The sequence below is a fragment of the Argopecten irradians genome, chromosome 1 (genome assembly GCF_041381155.1).
Source record: "Argopecten irradians isolate NY chromosome 1, Ai_NY, whole genome shotgun sequence".
In the NCBI taxonomy this organism is placed as follows: Eukaryota; Metazoa; Mollusca; class Bivalvia; order Pectinida; family Pectinidae; genus Argopecten; species Argopecten irradians.
Genome location: NC_091134.1, coordinates 45,359,898 through 45,384,133, shown reverse-complemented (window position 1 = coordinate 45,384,133; position 24,236 = coordinate 45,359,898). Strand labels below are relative to the sequence as shown.

General features: G+C 35.3%; 1 protein-coding gene across 7 annotated transcripts; it reads right to left on the bottom strand.

Annotated features, from left to right (window-relative positions):
• Positions 1-310: 310 nt before the first annotated feature.
• Positions 311-23,721, bottom strand: LOC138329830 (uncharacterized). Of its 7 annotated transcripts, XM_069277132.1 has the most exons (3): positions 23,137-23,721; positions 11,565-11,748; positions 311-2,244 (listed from the first exon to the last, which is right to left on the bottom strand). In XM_069277132.1, exon 3 carries the CDS (start codon positions 2,236-2,238, stop codon positions 1,642-1,644), a length of 597 nt encoding a protein of 198 aa, XP_069133233.1. In that variant the 5' UTR covers positions 2,239-2,244; positions 11,565-11,748; positions 23,137-23,721; the 3' UTR covers positions 311-1,641. The 7 variants fall into 7 exon arrangements, with proteins under 7 accessions (XP_069133233.1, XP_069133230.1, XP_069133243.1 ...); XM_069277129.1 differs by lacking the exon at positions 11,565-11,748 and having other exon boundaries at positions 23,137-23,714; XM_069277142.1 differs by lacking the exons at positions 11,565-11,748; positions 23,137-23,721 and adding an exon at positions 7,220-7,357.
• Positions 23,722-24,236: the final 515 nt, after the last annotated feature.

The window sequence follows — 24,236 nt, the reverse complement described above, 5'->3', positions numbered from 1 at the left end:
CAAGAATATCCTACTCAATGCGGACTTATGCAGATGCTATGATTTTCAATGATAATCTCGACTAATAACAAATTCCTGGAAAAACGTTAAATGAAAAATATTCAATTTTTCATAGCAATATACATGGAATTGCGATCATAAACCTTTACAGGTAAAAAGGCATACGGAAAGTCATATGTATATATAACATCAATAACATCGTATTGAAGCTATTTAAAATCACATCTTCATATCTATATCTGAACATATTTCTATGATAGCATGCATGTTTCAGTAGCATGCACGTTATATAAATGACAAAACTAGGTAGTAAATTTCCCATTTATTCATTTCTTTAAGTATCCATTGACAACCTTCAAGCCAGAGACGAAACGAAAAATATTCTAAACAATAGATAACAATAAATTATTTTTTTGTATTCAATAAATATACATTTTTGACACAGAAAACGTAAAAGTTAAACGTAAAATGAAATTACTACATGTATTACGCTATTATCTTAATTTAAACCGATAGAAAACAATATCTTCTACCAAACATGCAAATAGAGAAACATATATTTACATGAATGTACAGGGAATTAAAAACTGGCCACCAGACCCCAAGTTAATTTCACAACTGAAATATAATAACACTTGACTATCTCTTTTATATATTAAGACATATTAGAAACCAATATTGTGGTTATCATTTTTTTGAAAATGTGTTCTGCTTCTCGCGACTTGTGACCAGTCTTAGTGAAGCGAAGCCATCTAAAGCTAACCCACCACCTTAGAAACTAATATAGTTATCTTACCGCAGTAGTTAAAACTATTTAATGCTCTGGTTAAGCTGACAAAACACAAAGTCTATGTATATTCACAGAGAACAAGAGAATGTCATCTTAATTATATCAGATGATGTTTTTCACAAAACTGTTAGCCCTGTAAAATCAGCAAGACCCTGTCTAACCTTAGAGCAATTTGAAATTTCGAGGCGAGTAAACAAGAAGTTATGAAGCTATGAGTAATATGATCATTTGGCATTAATTGACTCTTACTTCAGAAAAATAACCGAAAAACGTCCATTTATAGAGAAAACTCTGCGACTTCTTATATTTACTGCGGTCGCTACGTACAATAAATGTTGGTAAGGTACAAAGAAAGATAGCTTGTATTATGAGATATGTGTGGGCGTTTATTTCAAACCCACTGTATGGCATGAATCCTGTATAGATGCAACAGAAAAAAAACCTTCTACAGTAAACACAATCTTAATTATCAATAAGTGCACGCTTCAATTTGGCAAAATCACACGTGCTCAGATAGCCAACAGCGTCACATTTCATAAATCCCCTAATTCTGTAGAGCAAAAGTCAAACTGGTATCATATCATCAGTTTTAGGGTGTGGGGGTTTCTTGTATGATATCTCTCATTGCATCACTTCCATTAAAGCTAGTTTAAATACATCTGTAGCATTGGCGAAATGCTCGCTCAAAATTCACAGCCAGACTGGTAAGTATCTATAATATGTACATATGAAACAACACGACATCTTATATCCCTCCAAATGACACAAATATCAACAAGGCCATTATGTTTGCGTTATTAACACGAAATACTCTTATTTTTGTTCGAAACATGAAAAAAATAGGCTACTGTTCACGATTCTTTTGTTCCGTCTTTACCAGCTTCCATCATTTGACGGCGCTTTGCTTTCGCCGTCATCTTTTGCCGGCGGCCATCGTGTTTGCCGGCCGGTAAACCTGAAGGAGGCAGTGCGGTTAGACTCGACGGATCAAGCTTTGATTCGGGGCAGTTTTCTTTATCTTCTTTATCATTTGAATTTGTAATGTCATTTCCTTGTAATCGGTTTTCATTGGCTGTGGTTTGTGTCGCGACTGTTGATTGGCCATCGAATGATTTACCGGAAGTGGTTACGTCGTTATTGTTGTTGTTGTTGAGTTTACCTGGGAGTTTTGGGATGAGCCCGTCCATCGACCGCGAGAACGCCTGTAGTTGGTCAATGGTTTTTTCGGGTTCTGAGTTGGTTGTATTTTCTTCGTCAACTTCCGTGATTTCGTCAAACGTAACTGGTTGTGTTTTATATCTCACTCCTTGCCTAGCGGCACGAGAGCGTTTGTTCTTTCTGTGGGGAGATACGGGCCCAAATTCTGGATTCAGGTGTAGCCTTGAAAGTCGTTCAGGAAAATGTGTTTCGAAATGAAACAGAGGATCATGTACCCGTGACGATGACATGTTGACCTGAAACAGAGGAAATACATGTTAGATTTAACAAATATGTATAAATATTTTGCTCTTACACTGTATTTAAGACACAGTTTGACTGCTTTCAATGGCGATGCAAGCAAGAAAATGTAAAATAAAAAATTCGCACAGTCAAACGTTCTACAACGAATACATTATTAATGTAGTATAATGCCCAGGAAACATTGTTTATACATATTTAACAGGTATTAATGCAAGTAAATCTTGATTTTCATTCATTGAATGCTTTATGTACGGAATTTTCTATCGTACGTGTACTTTCGTGTTTTTGTCTTACAATTCTCATCCTAATGTATACACTATGTTGTCCACTCAAACTTTGAAATCTGGAACTCCGCATTTTTGGGACAAACATTATGAAGCTCAAGTGAAGTGATTGTGAATATTCTAGAGACTGATGTGTATTGGCTACAAAGTATGTCGCGCGTATAAATGATCGATGTTTACCAAGCTATTGGCTAAGACTGAAGATAATGTTTGTGTGATCTTGCTAAAATTCGTACTGTAGCCAAGTAATGTGTAACTTTCTTCTGCAGGGTTTTAGTATGAGATAATTTCCCTAAAGTAAAATTACCTCATTGAGGTATTCCCCAAATCACAGAAGAAAGGTACACCACGTTGCATGTTCTTACTCGCATTCATTAAAACTGGAAAACATGGTTTTAGGTCACGTGGTGTATAAAATGATCTTAATTATCAGGTTTTATATGTCGATATAAAGTATCCGGTAATTATGCAAAGGTGGGTGCAGGTTTAACTATAACAGGTCGTTAAAGATTGATTTTAAAATGGAGCATTATTATACTAATTAGTCTCAAAGTCAAAATAAAGAACCTGTTTGACAACGCTATCATAGTGCTTCATTATTAAGTCATTGTTCTTGTATAAAGATAACACATACATATACAAATATAAATTATAATTAATCTTAAAAAATCTTAATGTATTGATGTTTGCAATTAAGTACGGGCAATTTTAGACATGATATAAGGCATGAAGCCGATTTTTATATCTACAGAGAACATCGAAATGAATATAAGAAACTACCGAGTTATTATGCTAATGAACTTTGGTATAATATATTAGATATATAGATTAACATTACGGATGTGGGTTATCCCTAACAGCATCAGCTCCAGCCAGCATACAACACGTTTGGAATAGTTCCAGCGTACTTGTGTATAGGTTTTAAGCCGATAATTCCTAACACGTGTGTGCCTTTCTGTACCTGAACATGCATGTGTGCCAAGCCTCGTCTGTCGGCCCACAGGAGATGTAGATCTGAGGTAGAGTGTTCACTAGGAAGGGGAAACGTTTCACTAATAAATGATATAAAATTGCCCATTATTCTAGTTTTGTGCTTTATAGGCACCAAGGTCAAGCAAGTAAACAGACATTCACTCAGATGAAAGCTGTTCCCACATAAACATGATGCAGTGTAACAAGTGCACACATGCAGTTCTTATGTTGGTATAGTGAAATATATACTCTATTGCGGTCTAATTAAAGCAAAATGTTACTTGAACTCTTGAGCCAATTATCCGTAAAAGATCCTGCGCAATACTCAATGAAAAATATAAAAGCATTATGTCTGAAAACATTATGTATGACATTTACAAATTTTATGTAGTGAATTATTAAATCAAATGTTAGTTTTAAAAACATGACATGTGCTGTTTGTGCAAATCTTAAACTGTTTTTCCTGTTGTTAAGAGTACTTTGCGGAAACATTTTCCTGGAGAGGGGCATATACTTTTTGTTTTGGAGATAACAAGTCATACGCCATTTCCCGGCTAAAGGATTACGAATACATTATAAATATAGTTGTTTATGTCCATTCGTCTATTTTTCTTGCACGTGTATTTAAATGGAATCAATTGTTTTTATGCACAGTTATTGACGCTAATCATGATTCATAAGTTCTCTTAAAAATATTGCTATGACCAGAAGGAAATAGCAACACTATCTAAGGAGATTTAATAAGCTAAATACCAGAGTAAGCCAATCTTCATTCAGTGAGTTATGTAAACAGACAAAAAACTTTTTGATATCTCCAGAATGTAGAGAACGAAAGTAAAAAGCATCAAATGCTCCAGGGAAGTAAGATAATATGCTACTGCATGAGTTAAACACACGAGGAGTGTTTTTGTTTTATAAAAATCTTTCTATTCTGGGTAGTGTTACGTTTGAGATAACACAGCAAAACAAACAGGCACGGTGTATGTGTCACCTAGTCTGTTTCATCTTCAATGTAGACGTGAACACTTCCAGTGAAGACGTTAAAGCATTCATCTGTATAGTACTTATATAAATATAGTCTCTTGGGAACAGTTACTTTAATGAACATATTTTATTGGTATAGTTGATAGGATAATGTCGTGAAAAGGACTGGTTTCAATAACAGAGATCTCAATAATATGATATTAATGAAAAATAGGATAATCTAATATTCTTTCTTGAACCTAATTATAGAAACACTCAATGACAATATATATTTGACCTTTAATTTATTGGGGGCCCCGGTGGCCGAGTGGGTTTTCTCGACATATTACCACAGGCCCTTCATCTCTGGGTTGAAAGTTAGAATCCTATGTGGGGCAGTTGCCAGTTACTGACCGCTGACCGATGGTTTTTCTCCGGGTACTCCGTCTTTCCTCTACCAACAAACCTGGTGTTCCCTTACATAATCCTGGCCTAATTTAATGTTATCTGTTATACATGTAATAGGGCTTTTGCTACTTAAGTTCGTTCAAACTGTTTGTTGTCTCCTCACATCTTCCTGCATAAACACATGTCAGACAGAAAAGGATTTTACATCTCATGCTTATTGCAAAACAATGTTTGACCAGTATTCCATTTATCTGTTTGATAATTGTCGATTTTCATATTTCTTTGTGTTTAATGTTGAATGTATATATGTAAATGTTTAGCATGGCAAAGAAAATTTAGTAAAGACTTTTACATCTTAGTTTTAAATACTGGACTATCTTTACTCCTAATTGAAAGAAATCATTTGTAATGACAAAATAATAATGCTCAAATAATGGATATCTTTCATGTTCTACAAACAGATAAAATCAGACCATTTGTTTGTACCATACTTTCATCTGAATGGAAAACAATAACAAAACAATAAATCGTCTACATATATCCTAGAAGTTACATAACCTGATATCGTGTGGTCGTGGTACATTTGTATATCATACTGTTCCTCCTATTGTAAGCAGACTTTCTCTCGCGAACCTTGGCAAGATAAGCCATTGCTTGTGTCTGTTGAGGAAACATGTATCGGTAGTTTAACCTTCATGCTACATGACTGTTACCAAGGCAACAATTATAGAAAAGGTAAACACCACGTGTTGTTGTTATCTTCAGTGTTAACGTAAACAAAATCTTTTAGCGGGAGGTCGCTTAAGTTAAACATACGGTATAACGATTTTTCAAAATCCTACGTTGATATAATCAGATTGGACTTACGGATGTTGGCTACAAGACCATCAAAGAGCAAGGGCGATTATCTAGTTTTAGGTCAAAGAACAATGTAGCCATTCTTCTGGCAGGATCCTGCTCTATGGCCCAGACTGACAGTTATAGTGTGTGTTGCTGTCTGTTACGGAAGTCGATGATTCATCGGTGTACTCCACCCTTTGAAACCCCCAGTGTTATAGTGGTGGTTCGTGAAGTCAGAACCAGGGCATATTCAAATCCATTGGTTACTACATGGGCTGGAAGTTGTAAAAAATACCCTTTCATTTCAACGTATTGGGAAAAAAAGCGATCACTCATCAATGAATACTTTTTATAAATTTCCACCGCTGCCACCACAAATTGTACAATTTGTTCGAATAGCACAACCCGAACCGCAACTGCTTTAAAAGACTACTAATTATCCGATAAACAAACGCTCACTTTTTGGCACGAGTTCATAATCCGCATTGAAGTATATACCACACAGGACGGCCAATGAGATGAAGACATTCAGATAGACAGACATACAGATAGGTGTACCCCACAAGACGATTAACAATATGGACAAACAGACAGACAATGTGCTTGTTTGCAGGACAACAGGTATAACTACCAAGGTCACAAATGATAAAATAAGTAATACAGTCTAATGGATATGCCTCTTTTCAAAAGTTCATAATAAGGACATCCATTGCTCCCCCCTTTAAATACGTATCCTGATGGTTATACGGATAATCCCAGACCATTGGGTGTTCGTTGTCAAAAAACTGATTTCAATGTTAGACATTTTAATAAACATATCTTATCAATGGTTACTGTAAATTCGTAAATACAAATAGTCATAGAATGTATACTATAGTAATATGGATGTACTTATAATAACTGATGCAAAACAGCCTTTGTTATCCGACTGTTACAAATAGGTTTACACATTATGTCTAGAGATCGAACAGTATCTTTTGTACTGGCTTCATACTATCAGCAAAGCCAAGAGTAATCGAAGACATATCGATAAGGGTTACACTACAAAGCTTAAACAAAACCCATTGTGTGTGGTCACACCTCAGCTTTAACAAGAAAGTATGGTGATTCTGGCGATACCTTTAATGGTAGGCCGCAAACAATCATTGTCTTAATATCTTAATTAGGTTACTAGAGGTACTTCCAGAAAATAGTGTAACTCTGATAGCACTACCGAATATAAACCACAAAATGTTGTTACCATGGTTACACAACTATAGTGTGTAAACCACAAACAGGTAGTATGTGGTCATACACTGTATTTCAGTGGCAAACAGGAGACCATTGCTTCATTAGTATCACAATAGCGTGAAAACACCAAATTCTGTTACCATAGAAATATTATCAATTTGGTAATACGATCAAATGTAAACCACATACAATCGTTTCCTTGATTACACTACAGAGTGTTACAAACACAACAGTGTAACAATACTGAATAAAAACCACAAACCATTGTTACCTTGGTTACACTACCGGGTGTAAACCTTGGTTACGCTGCCATCTTTAAACATCACCATCAATTACATAAGGTTGCTAAAGAAACATATACCGCCACAGCGTTACATAAACAAGCCTATCAGACCCGACACAGGAGGTCGATCACACACCTCCATCCAAACCTGGTCGTAAAAGATAATAACAGTGAGAGACTACTGCAATCTTTCACCTTGCTTTTTATTACGGTAACTAACAAGTTGAATTATTTACAAATGTGTTTCACCTTATCTCAGAAATTATTGGACAAAGACCAACTCTGCTGCAGTACATCTCTCGGTATTAATGATCCCTAAGTCTCAAGCGTACCTGTACAGCAACATTTCACAGGTCGTAATACTTACACCTGCACTAGCTCACTCGGCATTGTTTATAGAACATGCTAGATATCAAATGTCAAATATCCTTGGACTGCTGTTGCAGGTAGCGTATTACTGATTATACATGTAAGACGTAGATTATTGGAATTATAGCAGCTTCTGTAAAACAGACAGCATATTATCCTCCTGCATGCCCTTCACAAGATTATATCTTGTTTACATTAATTTTTAATGCAAATTATTAATTATTTACAAAGTTGCAAGCAAACATTCGTTGTTCGGGTTTCATTTGGATGTTCCACTTCAAATCCTTCATTGGAAAGCATTGCATATATAAAGGGAACACCTAAATAAGAAACGTTTCTTGATTTACTTAATAATTTCCATATGGACAATTTAAATTGAAATAGTTTCTTTACTTAAAAAGTATTGCTTATTCCGGGCTCTAAATAATATATTTAAAAGCAGCTGTGCTGGTAACCAACACAAGATCAATTTCATATTCTGATGGACAAACATTTAATAACAAGCACGCTATCCAGTCCTTAAATTATAAAAATGCTGCGAAGTACAACATTATCGGATAAAATTGTTCAAACAACGTTACATGTCTTATAACAAGCCCCATAGTCATCTCTACAACAGTTTCTGTTGCGTTGCTAAGCAACTTGGAATGTCCGCGAGTGCTTGATCAGCTAAAATTGTAGGAGCGATCCATCCTACATAGAATGCTTAGTGAGCCAATTTTAGAAAAATAAACTAGCATATCAGTTTTGCGAAAAGTTTTGTTTGCAAAACTGGTGTTTCGTTCAAGTGTACAAAAATAAAAGCATTTTAATAGTTAATGATTGGATGAAGTATCGGCGCTATTCGCTTCCAATAACCAGTTGTAACGCATTGCCAAACCCCGTCTCATTCCTAACTAATCATGGCTGACAAAACACATAATAATAAATTATATTATATTACCATATTATGCTATTTATCAAATGATCCGGCTATTTTTGCATATGATAGATTCTTTCCCTAACTTGCGGGTGTGACTTGGAAATCACAACTCGTCCTGATGTTTTATTTTTCCTCGCCAGGGTCTGCAAGAATAAACATCCTTCTTAGTCTCGTTTTATAAAATCCCATATGAAATACACACTCATTTAAAGGACCACTACCTTTCCGAAACGGCTTTTAATTGTAAAACGAGATCGATAATTTTGTAGAGTCGCAAAAGTTATTAACTTACCGTTAATACTACACGTATCAACACCTTCTGAACAATTTCATTAAAATAAATGAAATGTTAATTTTCATTTTCCCGCCGTCGCCCTAAATGCCGAGCAATAGTTGACAATCACTGCACCAGACGGAAATAAACAGCGAAATGACACTCCACTGTTATTATATATTATGCACGAAATTTTGCATATGTTTGGTGTTGTAACCTCATCTTAGGTCATCGGTATATATTTTCTGATGTTACTAATGTGTTTAAGAAACCTTTATGTTCTGCACCGGAAAGGTAGTGGGCCTTTAAGATATTTAAGATCATTATTTGGGCTTGAGATCATGAGGCTCAGATGAGTCCGTTATTTCTACAAGATTTGATTTCCTGGCTTGACAAAATTTCATTCATAAAAGAAAAAAAACATTACAGCATGCCTCTAACATTCTATTTTTCAAATCCCAAAATAATTCATACATGAATTCAGAGATATAAACTTATTTCATGTTAGAATCAGTCAACAGTAGCAGACTATAATATTTAATTATATTTTCCTTATTTAAAACAAATTAAAGGAACCATAATTCCCTATCACAGATGCTATTCTATACTTGCATATTACAGAGTTGTTATCTGTCCTTGCGGGTAGGTTTTGATTGTGATGTCATTTAATTACATGTACGAGCATAACGTCATTCTTTTCAGAGAAAATGGCGTGAGATTAGCTCACAAAATAATGAAGTCGCCATAGATACCTACCTGTAAGTGAGGTAACTCTGTAATGTGCAAAGACGGAATAACAGACATTAGGTTAGATAACCCAAAATAGCAGTAGTGCTCTTATATAGGTGACAGCTGATTGTAAGATACACATAGTGTAATTATCATTATTCTCCATATAAAGTATATCTCTGATCGTAGAGACGGTATGACCTAGACCTGTCAATCATCCTCACATTAAATTGCCGTACAAAACTCTCAGTCTGTAAAGCTAATTTCCTTTCTGAATAATTTCCATGTTGTGAGATACATATCAATAAGAACTTATAATCAGCTACTACAGCTCAATGCTAATGATCGCGTCACTAGCCGGCTGTGGTTTCAGACGTTTTGGTGTCCTGCTGCTATTTCTGTTTTGATGACAAAAATGATCTTTCATTAGACTTTGATTCTGTATGATTCCACGCGTGAGGCTTAACAGTTCTTAGATATCATCATTCTTTATATATCGTGAACAAACAAAATTAGCCTAGAAGGAATTTGTATAGAAATACTATTTTTCTGGAAAGTCTCTAAGAAAAGTAAATAAGGTAAAATCCATACTATCGAATTCGGTCGAATCCATATCTTCATAAGAAAACAAAATTATGTGACCGCTTGTGTTTTTCTGCTAGTCACACCTGTTATACAGAACACCTCTATATAAAAGACATCTGTCTATAAAGGACAGACACATAAACCCCATTTGGTGCATTTTTCTATATAATTGACCTCTGTATAACAGACATCTGTCTATAAGGGATGTTTTGTTTTGTCTCTGATCAATGTCCCACAGACAGGTTTGACAGTATTTCTGCTCAATAGCGGACAATTACCTTAGACCTTTGGTATTAAATAATGTTAAGTAGAATTATGTATCCTTTTCCGGTTACATTAACTTCCACTCCCCATTTCCATTAACAATATTACCTGCTCAATGATTCCGATAACAATACATGTCTTCCACGTTGTATATCCTGTTTGTATGGTGAAATTGATATCAACATGAAAATTTAGATTAACATTTGCATAACTTCTCGATTTAACAAAAGCATGCACTTTGTAGAAATATTTCACAACAACCGGTCAGACATTCGTCTGTGGATATGGATTCCAGAAATTATTTTGAAGTCATTTTGAAGACTTAATTCCCTCAACGAAGCTTGTCTTTATGAAAATAAAAACAATCTTACACTTCTTGGCTGAATACCAAACTTTTAACACTTGTTCTCATTTTATGAATGCTCTCATAGAAAAGAAATGTTATAGGTTGTGTCAGCAACTGCTAATTGCTCTGTAAATCAACAGTGCTTATATATGGAACGTTAAGGAGATTATTAATCAGAACACCTTAAATTGATACAATGAAAGTGCAACAAAACTTGTAGTTATACTTGGTCAAATCCTTCAGGACTTTGACCATGTTGTCAAGTTTCAACAAAACTGGTTTTCATCTGTTGCATTTGCAGTCAAATGTCCCTTTTCTTCGGTGTCTCAATGTACTTTACATCTTGCAGACTAACCATAATATTTGGATAACCATTTTACAATTTACCTTTTATTTCCAGTCAATTATCATTTTCAATAGTTTTTCCTATAAGATATATATCTGCAATATAAAAAATTCGACAAGCACAAAAGCGATGTATTGTATCATTATGTCAAGTCGTCTTAATTAAACCAGTGTACTTCGTCTTAAATTATGGCCTTACAATCGCTACCATGTCAATGCAACGACTGTAGATATTTATGACAGGAGAAATCACCATAATGAAAATGGGACGGCAGTTAACACTTATGACAGTAGAAATGACTACAATGAGATTTGAGATGAAGTTCCATTTATGACTCTTGTCCAGGCCAATCTATCAGTAGTCTTCCAGTAGTTTATCATGCATGGTAGAACTAATTTCTATACATTGTATATTATCAGATTTAATATGAAAGATGGTAAAACGCACGAAATGAAATACAGAAGATTTTTGCCCCGAGGTCGAGCGTAAGAATTGTACCTGCTGCCGCTATTGGATGATCGTGACAGGCGACTAAATTTCTTCGGGTTTTTTCTTTCTTCCTAAATTGCTTTCTTCTTCATAACGTCTATCTCGACACCACCTCACTTTTGACCTTCGGTTGAGCGCTCACCCTTGTAAGGAAGGCTTTGGGTCCTGTCCCCTAGCCGAGACACATCATAGTCTATAAAGATAGTAGGAAGTTGAACGACTGGTTCACCCTTTATCAATATAATGTGACCTATACAAGAGGACATAACACGAATATACCGCAGTCTCCCAAAACTCTAACCACACAATTTATACACGCTACACATCACATACATGTACATGATAGGCCAAGGACGTTAATTTATCAAACCAACCAATATAATTATAGCAATTTACAGCTATAACGTTCTAAATTAGTGAATGCACTTATGGGGTACATTGTAATATTTCACTGTACTCTTAATTGTTTTATTCGTAATCCGTATATTATGTAAAAGTTTCTATTTTTTGGCCATTACCAGCAGCTAGGCAATATGCATCAATAGGCGCTTCAGAGAACATCGCAGATGTGTGCAAGTGAAAACCTAGCAGGTGGCAGCAAATACAGTATTTCCAGTTGGAGTCAATCGCTCGGAATATTATGGATGGGAACATTAGCCTGTCAGAACAGTAAACGCCTGTATATTCCATGTAGGATGATGACAGCTCACAGGCAATATTTTGGCTATAACAACAACGTTTTATCTTGACCTTGGACCTTTTTAAAATAAACTGACTTGAGCAAACAAAAATCATTGTACACTTGGCGCTAGCTTCTAAATGCCATTACACTAACCAGATTCCAGGAGTATTTACTTGAGGAGAAAAAGCCTTAACGTTGGTGGTTCATGGGCGTGTTGAAGTATACTTCAAACATAACTTAAGAATACATCAGTTTCTAAGAATCAGCAAATTTGTGTCTAAAATCAACCATATTGATAGTCGATATATATTATGAAATATAAGAATTTTGTTGTTTGATACGAGTTTGTCATGTGGTTCCCATTTCGACCTTTGACATTTGTGACGTTTGTCGTTTGTGTTTATCTTTGGACACGTATAACAGTGTTAATGGGTAACTCATTAAAATATCATGTTGACCTTTGACACATGAATATATAATAGTGACTTTTGCATTGACATATCTTAATCCTCGTTTGTATCTTATACCGTAATCACTTTGAACATCACAATTAGAGACAACCGATATGAAAACCATTTACAGCTCATAACATAAACCTATTACTTATATCCTTCTTCAGACGAACAATGTCAGTACAACTCAAGCGAAACACGCGGTTGTTTCAAGTGTATCTTTGGTCACCTAAGTTGCGGCATTTACGTTCAAACCCAGCACAATCCATGTCCGGCTAGTGTTGACAATTACCTCAATCAGCACTTGCCGTTTGTGACAAATGTTTTACTGTTCCTTACTATTTCACAAATCAGAATACAGTTTGTGACAAATGTTTGGTTGTTCCATACTTTTCCACCAATCAGAACGTCGTTTGTGACACCTGTTTGGTTTTTCCTTACTATTCAACTAATCAGAACACCGCTTGTGACAAATGTTTGGTTGTTCCTTATGTTTCCACCAATCAAAACACCGTTTGTGACAAATGTTTCTTTTTTCTTTTACTAGCCAACCAATCAGAACACCGTTTGTGACAAATGCTTGCTTATCCTTCTTATTCCACCAATCAGAACACCGTTTGTCACAAATGCTTGGTTGTTCCTTGCTATTTACCAATCAGCATTTGCCGGTTAAATTTGTGACGGCTCAGTTAAATTTGGGCTACAGCTGGATATATTTCTTATCAAGAAATTGATAAGTAAGTACATATTGCCCAATATTCCTTGACTGGATAACAACCTCCTGATTGGAACGTGATCATTGGAAATATTTACTACAGATTCCACTTCTCTTTTGCAATAATTGGAACAAGGCTATACTAGTATCTTGGATTAATTAAGTGATTCTGTAGTAATGTAGGATATATATATACACAAACTTGTAAGGACGTAATGACAGACAGCCCGGGGTGAGTCAGGTGTATATTTTAGGAACAGACACATGCTGCTGTCAGTCCATCGTGCATCAAAAGCACACGTTTATAAATGTCACGTTTGCTGAATACAGACAATTAATGTACTACTCATAATGAACTGTTAGCTGGTGGCGTCTGCCTCTGTCGCGCCCCGTATGTCCTAGGTAGTGGTATAAACATGACGAGGGCCTCAAGTGTTGATTCAGAAAAGTGCAAACACAACAACGAGATAAGGAGTGGTGATTCGGAATATGACAGTGGCCTTGTAAAAACAACAAAAACAAGTCTGTGTTTACATGTCGTAGTATATTATGCAACACCGTTAGTCTAGCTTTATAGTTCAAGGCTCTGCAAAATAATTCCTATCTTCGCAGTAGATTTCAGTTCCAACTTCCGAATTTCCCATTGTGACTTTTAGGATCCTCTTTTGACTCTCTATAGACTTTTCAGCATCCACTAATGAAATTTTGATGGTAGTTTCATCATCATCTAAATATATCCCAAATGTTGTTGTCAGCATTATCAGATGACAATCATGATCATCTTATGTAATCGCCATTGTGGAGTTAGCACCATTTGATTATGATCCTGTCGTTATTATAGCAGTATTTTATCAAATTAAAATTAAAGTAATTGTCAGCATCATCGTATGAAACTCCTTATTGCACCTGTGGGTTTTCGTCATCATCTCGTGTAATTCGCTTATGTATTTCAAGCATTATCGTATGGAATTCCTAATGTATTTTGCAGTTTCATCTTACAAACACCCATTGCAATTTTTATATTTTGAGAGGCTCATTATTATTATCATATGAAATCATTTTTATTTTATCATCATTCGCATGGTAAGTCTCCAGCATTATCTTACGAAATCCCCAATTTGTTTTCATTATCATTTCACGAAATCTCCATTGCAGTATTTAGCATCATTTAATGAAATCCCAATCTTCTTTGAGATCATAGACACAATTGAAATGAAATATACAACATTATCGTTAAAACATAGTCAATGTGAGTGTTCTTCAAAGTGCTAAACAAATTGTTATTATAGATGGAGTATCATGTTTTGAAATTAGGATGTACTGCAACATACTGAAATCCTCATTGAAATCTCCCGTAGTACCCTTTTATCAAAATTCCATCGTAGATTTCAGCATCCTTGTTTCATTAATGTATATTTCGTTAAAGTTTCAATAAAAGTCCCAATCGTAATTGGAGCCTTTTTCTTCAAAATGAGATTTTCAGTATATAACCTTTCATCAAAATGCCAACTAACCGTATATTCAAAAACTTGATCATGTTAAAACCACCGGTGTAGAATTCAGTATAATCCTAGTAAAATCGCTATACTGTTGATTTCAGCATCATATTTCCAGCCCACGCTTTATAGCTACCTCATTGAAATCCTTCGTCTAATTTTCGGCAGCAGCAATAGTATTATCTACAGTGAATTGTTGATCTACTACTCCACATTTCCCAATTCTGATAAAGTCTAGACAGCCCACTGTCATTAAATCCTCTTGATAAGACGTGGGGAATATATGTAATATGATTTACAATGTTACAGTTAGAGAGGAAATATCATTTAATAAGAACTTGAGGTTAAAGGAAAGGTTATCATATAAACAGGAACATATGATAAATCGCTTCCCAGAATAGTTCACCCTCACTTGTAGCGTTCTGTACTCTTGTGCTTCTGTGTTTTATCATCTTATTTGATACAGTGATTCGTGTACAAGGATGTATACCTCAGTGTCCGTATCGGTAATCACTCGATATTCTTACATCGCCAAACTATTCATATTTTAAATATTCAACGAGGCTTCAATAAAATCGGTTTTAAAGCGCCACACTCGACCATCTATACTCTTCCAATCGTCCATCTTTTCGTGTAGCTGTGAGAAGATATGGACTCCGACAACTTAACTACTAAACCTATCACCTTTGTGGATGGAGTGTAGCCGAAGTACCCGGAGAAAAACTAACGATCCAGCAGTCAGTACCTGTAAACTGCCCAACATGAGATTCGAACTCGCAACCTAGATGTGGATCGCTCGTTTTAATATATCGTAACGTCTTATCCACTAGCTCCCCGTTATTGGGTTCTAGTACAATGATAAGGTACCCGAGTGTCACATGCTTCCACAAGCCCCAAACATTGTCCCACAGAATCACACAATTGGTCACAAAACACAGATAATATACATTTTCCACTAATCCCCTCCAATATTTGGGTTGCAGGGAAAAGTTAAAAAGACAGTGGAATATAGTCCAATTTCTGTGACATGAAATGAACATATATTCGGTAACTACGTTACGTTAATTGCATTTTAAACCAAAGCAAATAAAAGAGCATTATTTCTTATATAGTAAGTATTGGTTACCAAGTAACTGTTCAAACGACAACACATTAATATTTACAACTTTGTTATATCTTTGATGTATTATACATAACGGGGCTATTTATTAGTTGTTATGACACTGATGACAGTTATGTAACAGAGTTATATATTAAGATCTTGTGAGCTATTGGAAGAGTAATATTTATACACAGATACATAACTTCGGCGTTCTGTCAGCTGTTCTATTCGTGGCCGAGGAGGGAGTATGCGTGCCTGACGATTGTCTGCTGCTGTTACAGTAATTGGTACGGTATAACCCGTTCGTTAACCTTGCCATTATATGTAGTTTCCTCACCCCAGGGTATAACCACGGGTAAGAATGTATGTACTGTATTATCAGGGTGATGAAGAATCTGTACTTCTGAATGCTCTAGCGTTAATAACGTCTGATGGCTTGCTATGGTCATTTAGGATATTAGCTAGCTTCGTCAGTGGAAGAAATACTGAGTACTCGGAGAAAAACACCGGAATATGGCAACTACTACTGATTAAGCCAAAACTTTCAAAGAAACATAACAGTATCGCCAAGTATTGGTAACCACCGGAGGGACTAATAATTAACAAAAATATAGAGCCATATAACACATCTGAATGTACTATAAATAAATTCTACAAAGAGTTTTAATATCGATGAATGTTCGTATTGGTTTTGTAACACATCTCCATAATTATCCTGGCCATCAAACCGTTAGTTTCTAATATACAGGAATATATGTCCTTAGTTTAAAACTCATGGACTGGTCAAATCTCGATATCATTCTCTAGAATAATGACGAGTAGAGAAAGGTCAAAACTCCATTGCATTAACATGACAGTATTGAGTTGATCCAGAATCAGTTATGTTGTAAAGACAAACAATATTAAGTCAAATAGTGATGTTTATAATATTCAAATGGCCAGTCTACTCCATAAGATGACTTGAAAAGGTATCATTATCAATCAAATTATTTGGATTTCAAATGTCTTGAGGGACAAAGAAATCGCTGCTTCCTGGTATCAGGTTCTTTCATTGTTTACCTTATGGGAAAAGAAGGAACTATTAAACCACTAAAAATGCTCTTTATAAGCAAGATTGAATGATAAAATAATAGTTATGATAGTATTGGCTACGTGATAAACAAGCTCACATACACTACGTGGAGCTTTAATTGCCAGTCTGTTACCAAAGGAGACAAACCCATGATAAAGATTTGTGAGACACACCATACATATTCATAAAGTTATTATAATGATGCCTTAATGATCATTCGCACCATCCAAAGAGATCATTCGACAAGTCTAGCCTTATTATTAATTCATTTACCGTATGTACCGACTGATGTGTTTTAATTTTTAATTTATTTTGCCTTATATTTATTAAAAAGTTGTAATCCTCCCGATAAAAGCTTTTCTGTGATATTTACGCCCACTCAGTATATCGAGTAGAGCGCCAAAATACAGGGAATAGTTTTTAATTAATAAAAACATTATTAATTTAGATCTAATAAAAATAACATAATTCAGTAACATTTTAATCATCAGTTATGAAGACTTCTTTCTGTATATATTTTGCATAATAGGGAATAAAGAGTCTTTCGTTCGAGTGATAGACTTGAACGGAGTTTGGCAAACTGCCTCTAGCTGTGTGATACATTGGCACGCCCACTATAGGGGCGGATAGGCAGACGGGCAAATGCAAGTGAAACAGCTGATAATTACGAATTAGCCTATCTAACGCAAAAGTTGACTCGAAATGAGGCTTCTATACCTATTAGGATATAATACAAAACATCACAGCAACACTTACCTGGGTACTTCGGACAGGGAAATAAAAACAATATATACCTCTTAACGCGTAATGGCTTTGGCGAAAGTCATTGACCGAACGCCACTATCTATCCCACCCCAGCCATTCTCCTCAACAATGAATTTACAGCCGACTTACAACACATTGACGATATTACCACAGTGTGTGTTCTGCCAGAATGAGAATAATTATTTCCTGTCAATACAAAACTATAAATGTCACAGTCACTTACATAAGCTCCACATTCATCATGTTCAGAAATTAGTTTTCATATTGTTTCTGTCTATACTTCAACTCGCGAAGTTTAAGGTGAATTGTATATCTAGAATCTTAAAACGTACTTTGCCACTGTTACTGGTGCTGTCGTCCAGTACAATACATTTCCCCTAATGATAAAAAATGTAACAATACCGAAGATGCTACTTTGTGCTTTATGGATTCATTAAAAAAACTCGTGATGTCCACTGAAGTTGAAGTAACCATCCATTTCTGATACAATTAGATCCATTTCCAATGACATATTTTCATAGAATCAAACAAAACTAATTAGTTATGCCAGTTAATGCTATCTCACGTCTCAAATATGTTTATTTTTGGTTATCGTACATAATTATAAATCAAGATTACATATTTCTTGTTTAAGTTGGTATTACATAATGAATCCGTATTTATTCTGGATTTAGGATAACATCATATTCGGTATTTTTGAGACTAACTATTTCTATTCTATCAAATTCATTATCACGCCCTCATTCCACATTGCATTTGAAATCACATAATCTATTTAAAAATAATTTCAAATTGTATCAATCAATGCGCTCTGGTAAACGAATGACATTAAATGAGCCCAATTCTGGGAATCAGCTGATAATTTATGTAGATAAAAGCTGTTTTTATCGATGTGAAAATAGAACAAATAATACCGTAATATTGCATCACTGAAAAAAATGAAAAAATAGGCTTAGAGCAGTGATTGCAACGAAATTGTTCAGAATTTCTTTTAGGGAAACTTAATATCTAAGGAGATAGCTTTCTTGTTGGTACTCCATTACCTATCCCAATGATATCATAGCAGAACTCTTGGAAAGTGTATAAAATATCGGATCCTTATTGATTTTGTGTCAAGCAAAAGGGTATGCCTAACGAACCATTGGTATAGTAAAATGTTGGTGGACGGATACGCTTTGTATGCCTTTTCCGTTGCGGCCAAGCCCTAATTACACAAACAACATGCCTGGTGAAAGCGAGATTCGGTGTTAGAAGTGTAACAGGTCCTGTTTCAAGGTTAACATTGTAATGTTGTCAAACAAACCAATTTTGCTTTTGTAAGGACATACATGTGTTGCATTATTATCATCCTTTTAGGGTCAGAAGTTAATTTTTCTTCTGCATATTAAATAAGATATAACTTAATTAGATAATGTTATAAGCATATGTGAAATGTTGTACAACATAGATCATACCCTTATTTTGCAACAAGAACTATCGTTAGGAGAATCTGCATGCATTAAGACACGTGTACAGTCGTGTGATGATAAATCTGGTGTAGAGAGACGCTTTGTGTGAATGGAATACGTGATGTGTAATTAACCGACTTTATTTAGAATTCTAAAGGAGCAGACGACAATTCATCACCATCGTACTATCGCAGGCCCGTCACTGGAATCTACATGTGTATACTTCTAAGCTAATCGTTATCTTTATTTTTTTCAGTCTATTCCTTTTCTTTTCCTGAGGTCTACGATTATATGTTTTAAGTAGACGCAAGGCGAGATCTGTTAACGGTAACGAAACAACAAAAACAGTATTTGCTAGCTTTCCTTCAGCCCAAAAGTCAATATTTAAGACTTCTGTTCACCTATATCTGTATCAGCTACTTATCAGCTTGCTATATCTTCTCTTTAATCAACAACGTTTATAATTGTGAGGTTTGCTAGGTCGTATATCTGAATTCAAGCTTCACGTTATGTTTTTTGTTGTAATTTTCTTTGAACATTTTCTGCTTAAATTTTCCCTGAAGCTACATTGTTCATTAATTCATCCCGGAAAAACGAATATTGAATTTGTTTTTTTATTATCGATATATCAACGAAGGTCTTATTTGACATAAGTAGTGATTAATTAATTCATGCGCAATCAACATTAACAGGTTTGCGAATCTTAATTATAGAAATTTGAATATGACAGACAATTTGTTATAATGTCAACATACCTACATATGACATGTACATATACATGTAGATCATTAAACGAAATTAAACTAACGTCTAGATATATCTATAAAACTGTGTGACAATAATTATCTGTTTACTTTGTAACGTAGATATCAAGTATATCTAAACAATATGATGATATGGGCTGATGACCATAATTACCACACTATATATTTGGCGATAGTTTCTGATAATTGTTGATATTCTACCATTTTGAACAGGGTTGGCCAGTCTTTCTTCTCGACTATAATTTGGTTTGACGGTTCCCGAATCCCACGGAATATTGGATAAATTTAATTGATGTTTGCATACTGTTTATGCAAATTAAAACGTAATAAGGTACAAAATGAAGCCGTTTTCATCATATGATATAATATTGTTGTCAAAACATTATATAAACTTATGTTTTACCTTAAACTTTTGAAAACGGCTTGCATCCTTTCAGTACCTATTGAAACTTCATGTATATATCCCTGCCTCGAGACGCTAATCAAAGTGGAGATAGAAATCTAGATAATTCTCTGATGATCCATTTATGTTTGATACAAGCTGAACGAGATATTTCCTTGGAGATACCAGAGTCTAGTACACTTTAGCAGTCTGAGTTCCAACCATGCTTTGTCCATTATCTACACATCCATTGCAGTAAAACGTACGAGAGACACTGATGATAATCTCAAAACAAAATCCATAAAACAGTTATGTTGCCATCATCGTCATGGCTACTTGAAATCAATATTGATTTATCCGGCCATCGAAGTTTATTTCAAAATATTGCAAATCTATTTCAGCTTAAATTGAATGTTCTCAGAATGGCGTTATTTTTATCAATGATTACGGAAGAGCTTAGATAACACATATATCATATTCCTTAAAGAGATATCATAATGTATTGCATACAGGTATCTATACTGATATTTGCATTTACAGTACAACTTTATGAATCCTTATCAGACCCCTTTAGGAGTTATGGTATCATAGCTCATAATCTACAATCGTCTATCTTCTTATTTTGTTTATCAAGCCTATCATGACCATGATTCGGCTGTAAGTGCTTCAACAGCGAAAGGGAAAACGTTGTTCATAGAATTTGTTGTCGCCAAACAACCAATCTGACCAGGCCTGACAGGGAAATGTCCATAAGGAAAAACCTTCTTATCCAAATATTTAGTGACAAGGTTTGCCAATTGTGTAGCGTTATTACTAAGACATAGACATAGGAGAAGACAAGTACGAGATACGATATTTATTTTGTTTTCCGCCCTATTGATGGCCAAAATCAGTTAATGTAACCAGGGTCTATTATAAGAACTCATGGAACACTCGACAACCTAAGCAGCAAAATTGCTCGTCATGGTTACATGTCGAGACACCTTACCCACGCCGTCACTTTATTCACTGATCCTGTATTGCTATGTGGAAGAGAAATCTGCTGTCATCTGAAGTATGACCGCAATTTGTAACACCATAACATTATCTTAAAAATACACTTGCGACGCATCTCCACCCGTGACCATAGTCTCACGACGTGTTTTCTTAAAAGGGATGAAAGTAACCCGCGTTGGTGTCCTGTATACGGAGTAGAATACGTCTAAGTATTCGGATAAGCTGGTAACCCTATTCTGTATTTGATGGGTTTGTACAACACTGGATCAATTTGTGCTCCTCTGACGGATTTCTGAACTTTTTATGCCACCATTACCTCAGTGACACAGTGACCTGCATGATGTGACGAAATAACTTTTGCAGGTGGCATGGTCGATTTGATACGTCCCCATGAGAATGAGCTACAGATAGTGATGTCATGATCTTGATTGGGGTATTATCTGGCCCTAGTTTAATACATATTCCTCAAGTTTAAGTTATTTGTCGAACTTAATTTTTTCAGACACGGAGAAAAAATAAGCAAGGAATTTCTCTAAACTTATGCAATACAGTCTCTAGGAAAAAGTGAAGTAAAGAGTGTCCATACGTTAGGGCACATTGATCAAACTCGGACTTAATAAGTCTGGATTAGGTGGCACAGTAAGAACTTCAGTTTCCGTGTTCTCAACATATATAGGATACTAAATGGAAAGATTTTGCATTCGCTGCACCTTAATTGCAAATCATCCGGTGCATCTCACTTCCATACTGATAAATATTTACCTGTGATATGCATATTGTTGATCACCTGCTAGACTAATTAAATTGGTCATGCTCGTGAGATGTTGTACGGACGTCGTGTTTTCAGCGTATTATAATATGGATAATTTACATATGTAAATGAGGTTCGAGTGTCATTTTCGAATGATTTAATGATAAATAATGTCATTCTTCAGATCAGTGTTTGGGAACTGCCACAACATTTTAAAATTACAATTACTAATTAAGATTTTATGTTAATTTTTAACATGATGTAACGGGAAAACCAGTAGAACAGACTGTACACGTATACATATTTTAGTCATGAACTATTAATATCCGATCAGCAGATTTTCAACTGACGTTCTGTTTATCAAAGTTTAGACAAATGATGAACCCCCTCCCAATCTCCCTTATGCCGACACCACGGGACCCCCTACATCATACATACGAACAATACAGATATGCAAGAGAGTACTGACCCGCATGTATATGTGGGTACTTCTTAACAGAGGCGATATGTATACTGTATCATTATCACACAGTCGACATATTGTTACATCGTATGTTTTATAACTGTTACTATCGAAAGCAAAGCACTCGGCAGTTTTCCTATGATATCACGTGATTAGGCCTAAATGTGGCCTTCAAAGACTTGTCAAAGTGTCTCGTCTCATCAGTATCTCATCTGGCCAACGTCAACAGAAAGCCTTGTTAGCTTGTTATGCCAAATAGTAGTATTTACATTTATGATTTTAAGAAATGCTTGTCGTCGTGTGATTGCATATAAAATAACCATTACTACTTTCAGGAAGTTTTTTTCTGGTATTTACAAAATTGTCAAAAGTCAAATTGAAAGCAAGTGGGAAAACAAGGTTTTAATCATAAAGTGCATTTAAATATATTTTAGATTGAAATGCTGAGATTATTTGAATATTGTTTAAGCATATGTAATCCTTATGTTCTTACCTGAGACGATTTTCTTTGGACGACGTTCTGATTTTCACCTTGTTACCCAAGGTCGTTTGATACCCACACAAGTTCACTCACACATAGGACTGTAACAATGAAAGTATTCCTCTCAAAACGAAACTATAATCCTACAGGTCTATTAAAATCCGTCTCACAACAACCCGCGTTCTTCAGTGCAACAGTGTAATTACGTTGTTCCCAAAATGCACGCGACCTCTGTAGAGTAGATAGACGTGTCCTAACCTACAACTGCCAAACCAACGTTAGGCACCAACAGGGACTACACAAAAGGTACACATCCAACATTTCCACAATATACCACTAAACAATCAGACATAGGCTGGATTCCCAGCACTGTTAGTTCGTATCCTGACGATAATTATCACACGGCGGGATGGGAAATCTTAGCTTTCAGCTGTTTTCAATTTGATCTACGTTTGCCCAATACACAAGATAGAGAAGGATGCGCATCTAAGTCTGTGCGGTAGTCATTTCGTTAGGATCAGATTTCAGGAGCAGAATCCGATTTCGTGACGTCACAAATACGCTGCACGTGCTCCCGTTCGGTAGTGCTTGGTGGCCATCGAGGTGATGTAGTTTGTTTTGGACGATGAGAGAGAAACCTACAGAATTTAACAACCTGTACTGTACGACCTCATATCGCCCAGGGGACTAGACAATAATAAAATGCCGTAACGAGTTCTCCGACCTGGAAACTTGTCAAAAACATGTGTTTATCCCTAACCCGAATGATTTATTATATATGATAACATATAAAACACAGCATAAACACTTCATTCCATAAACAAAACAAACACTTGATAATTATTTAGATATTAGCTTAAACAAAACTATAGAAATACACATGATGCTTATATCTTGTGACATGTGTGAATAACGCGGTTGAAGTTATATATGACGTAATAAGATGATTTCACGGAAATATGACAACTCTCTCGTAAGTGGAAAATTTTCTGTCAAACGACATTGATGTTTATTAAGAATATCTTGTTTCGATGCTATGAACGTCATATATAGAGTTATGAAAAAATGATTAAAGTATGCGTAAGTTTAAGATTGAAAGTTTTCTTTACTAG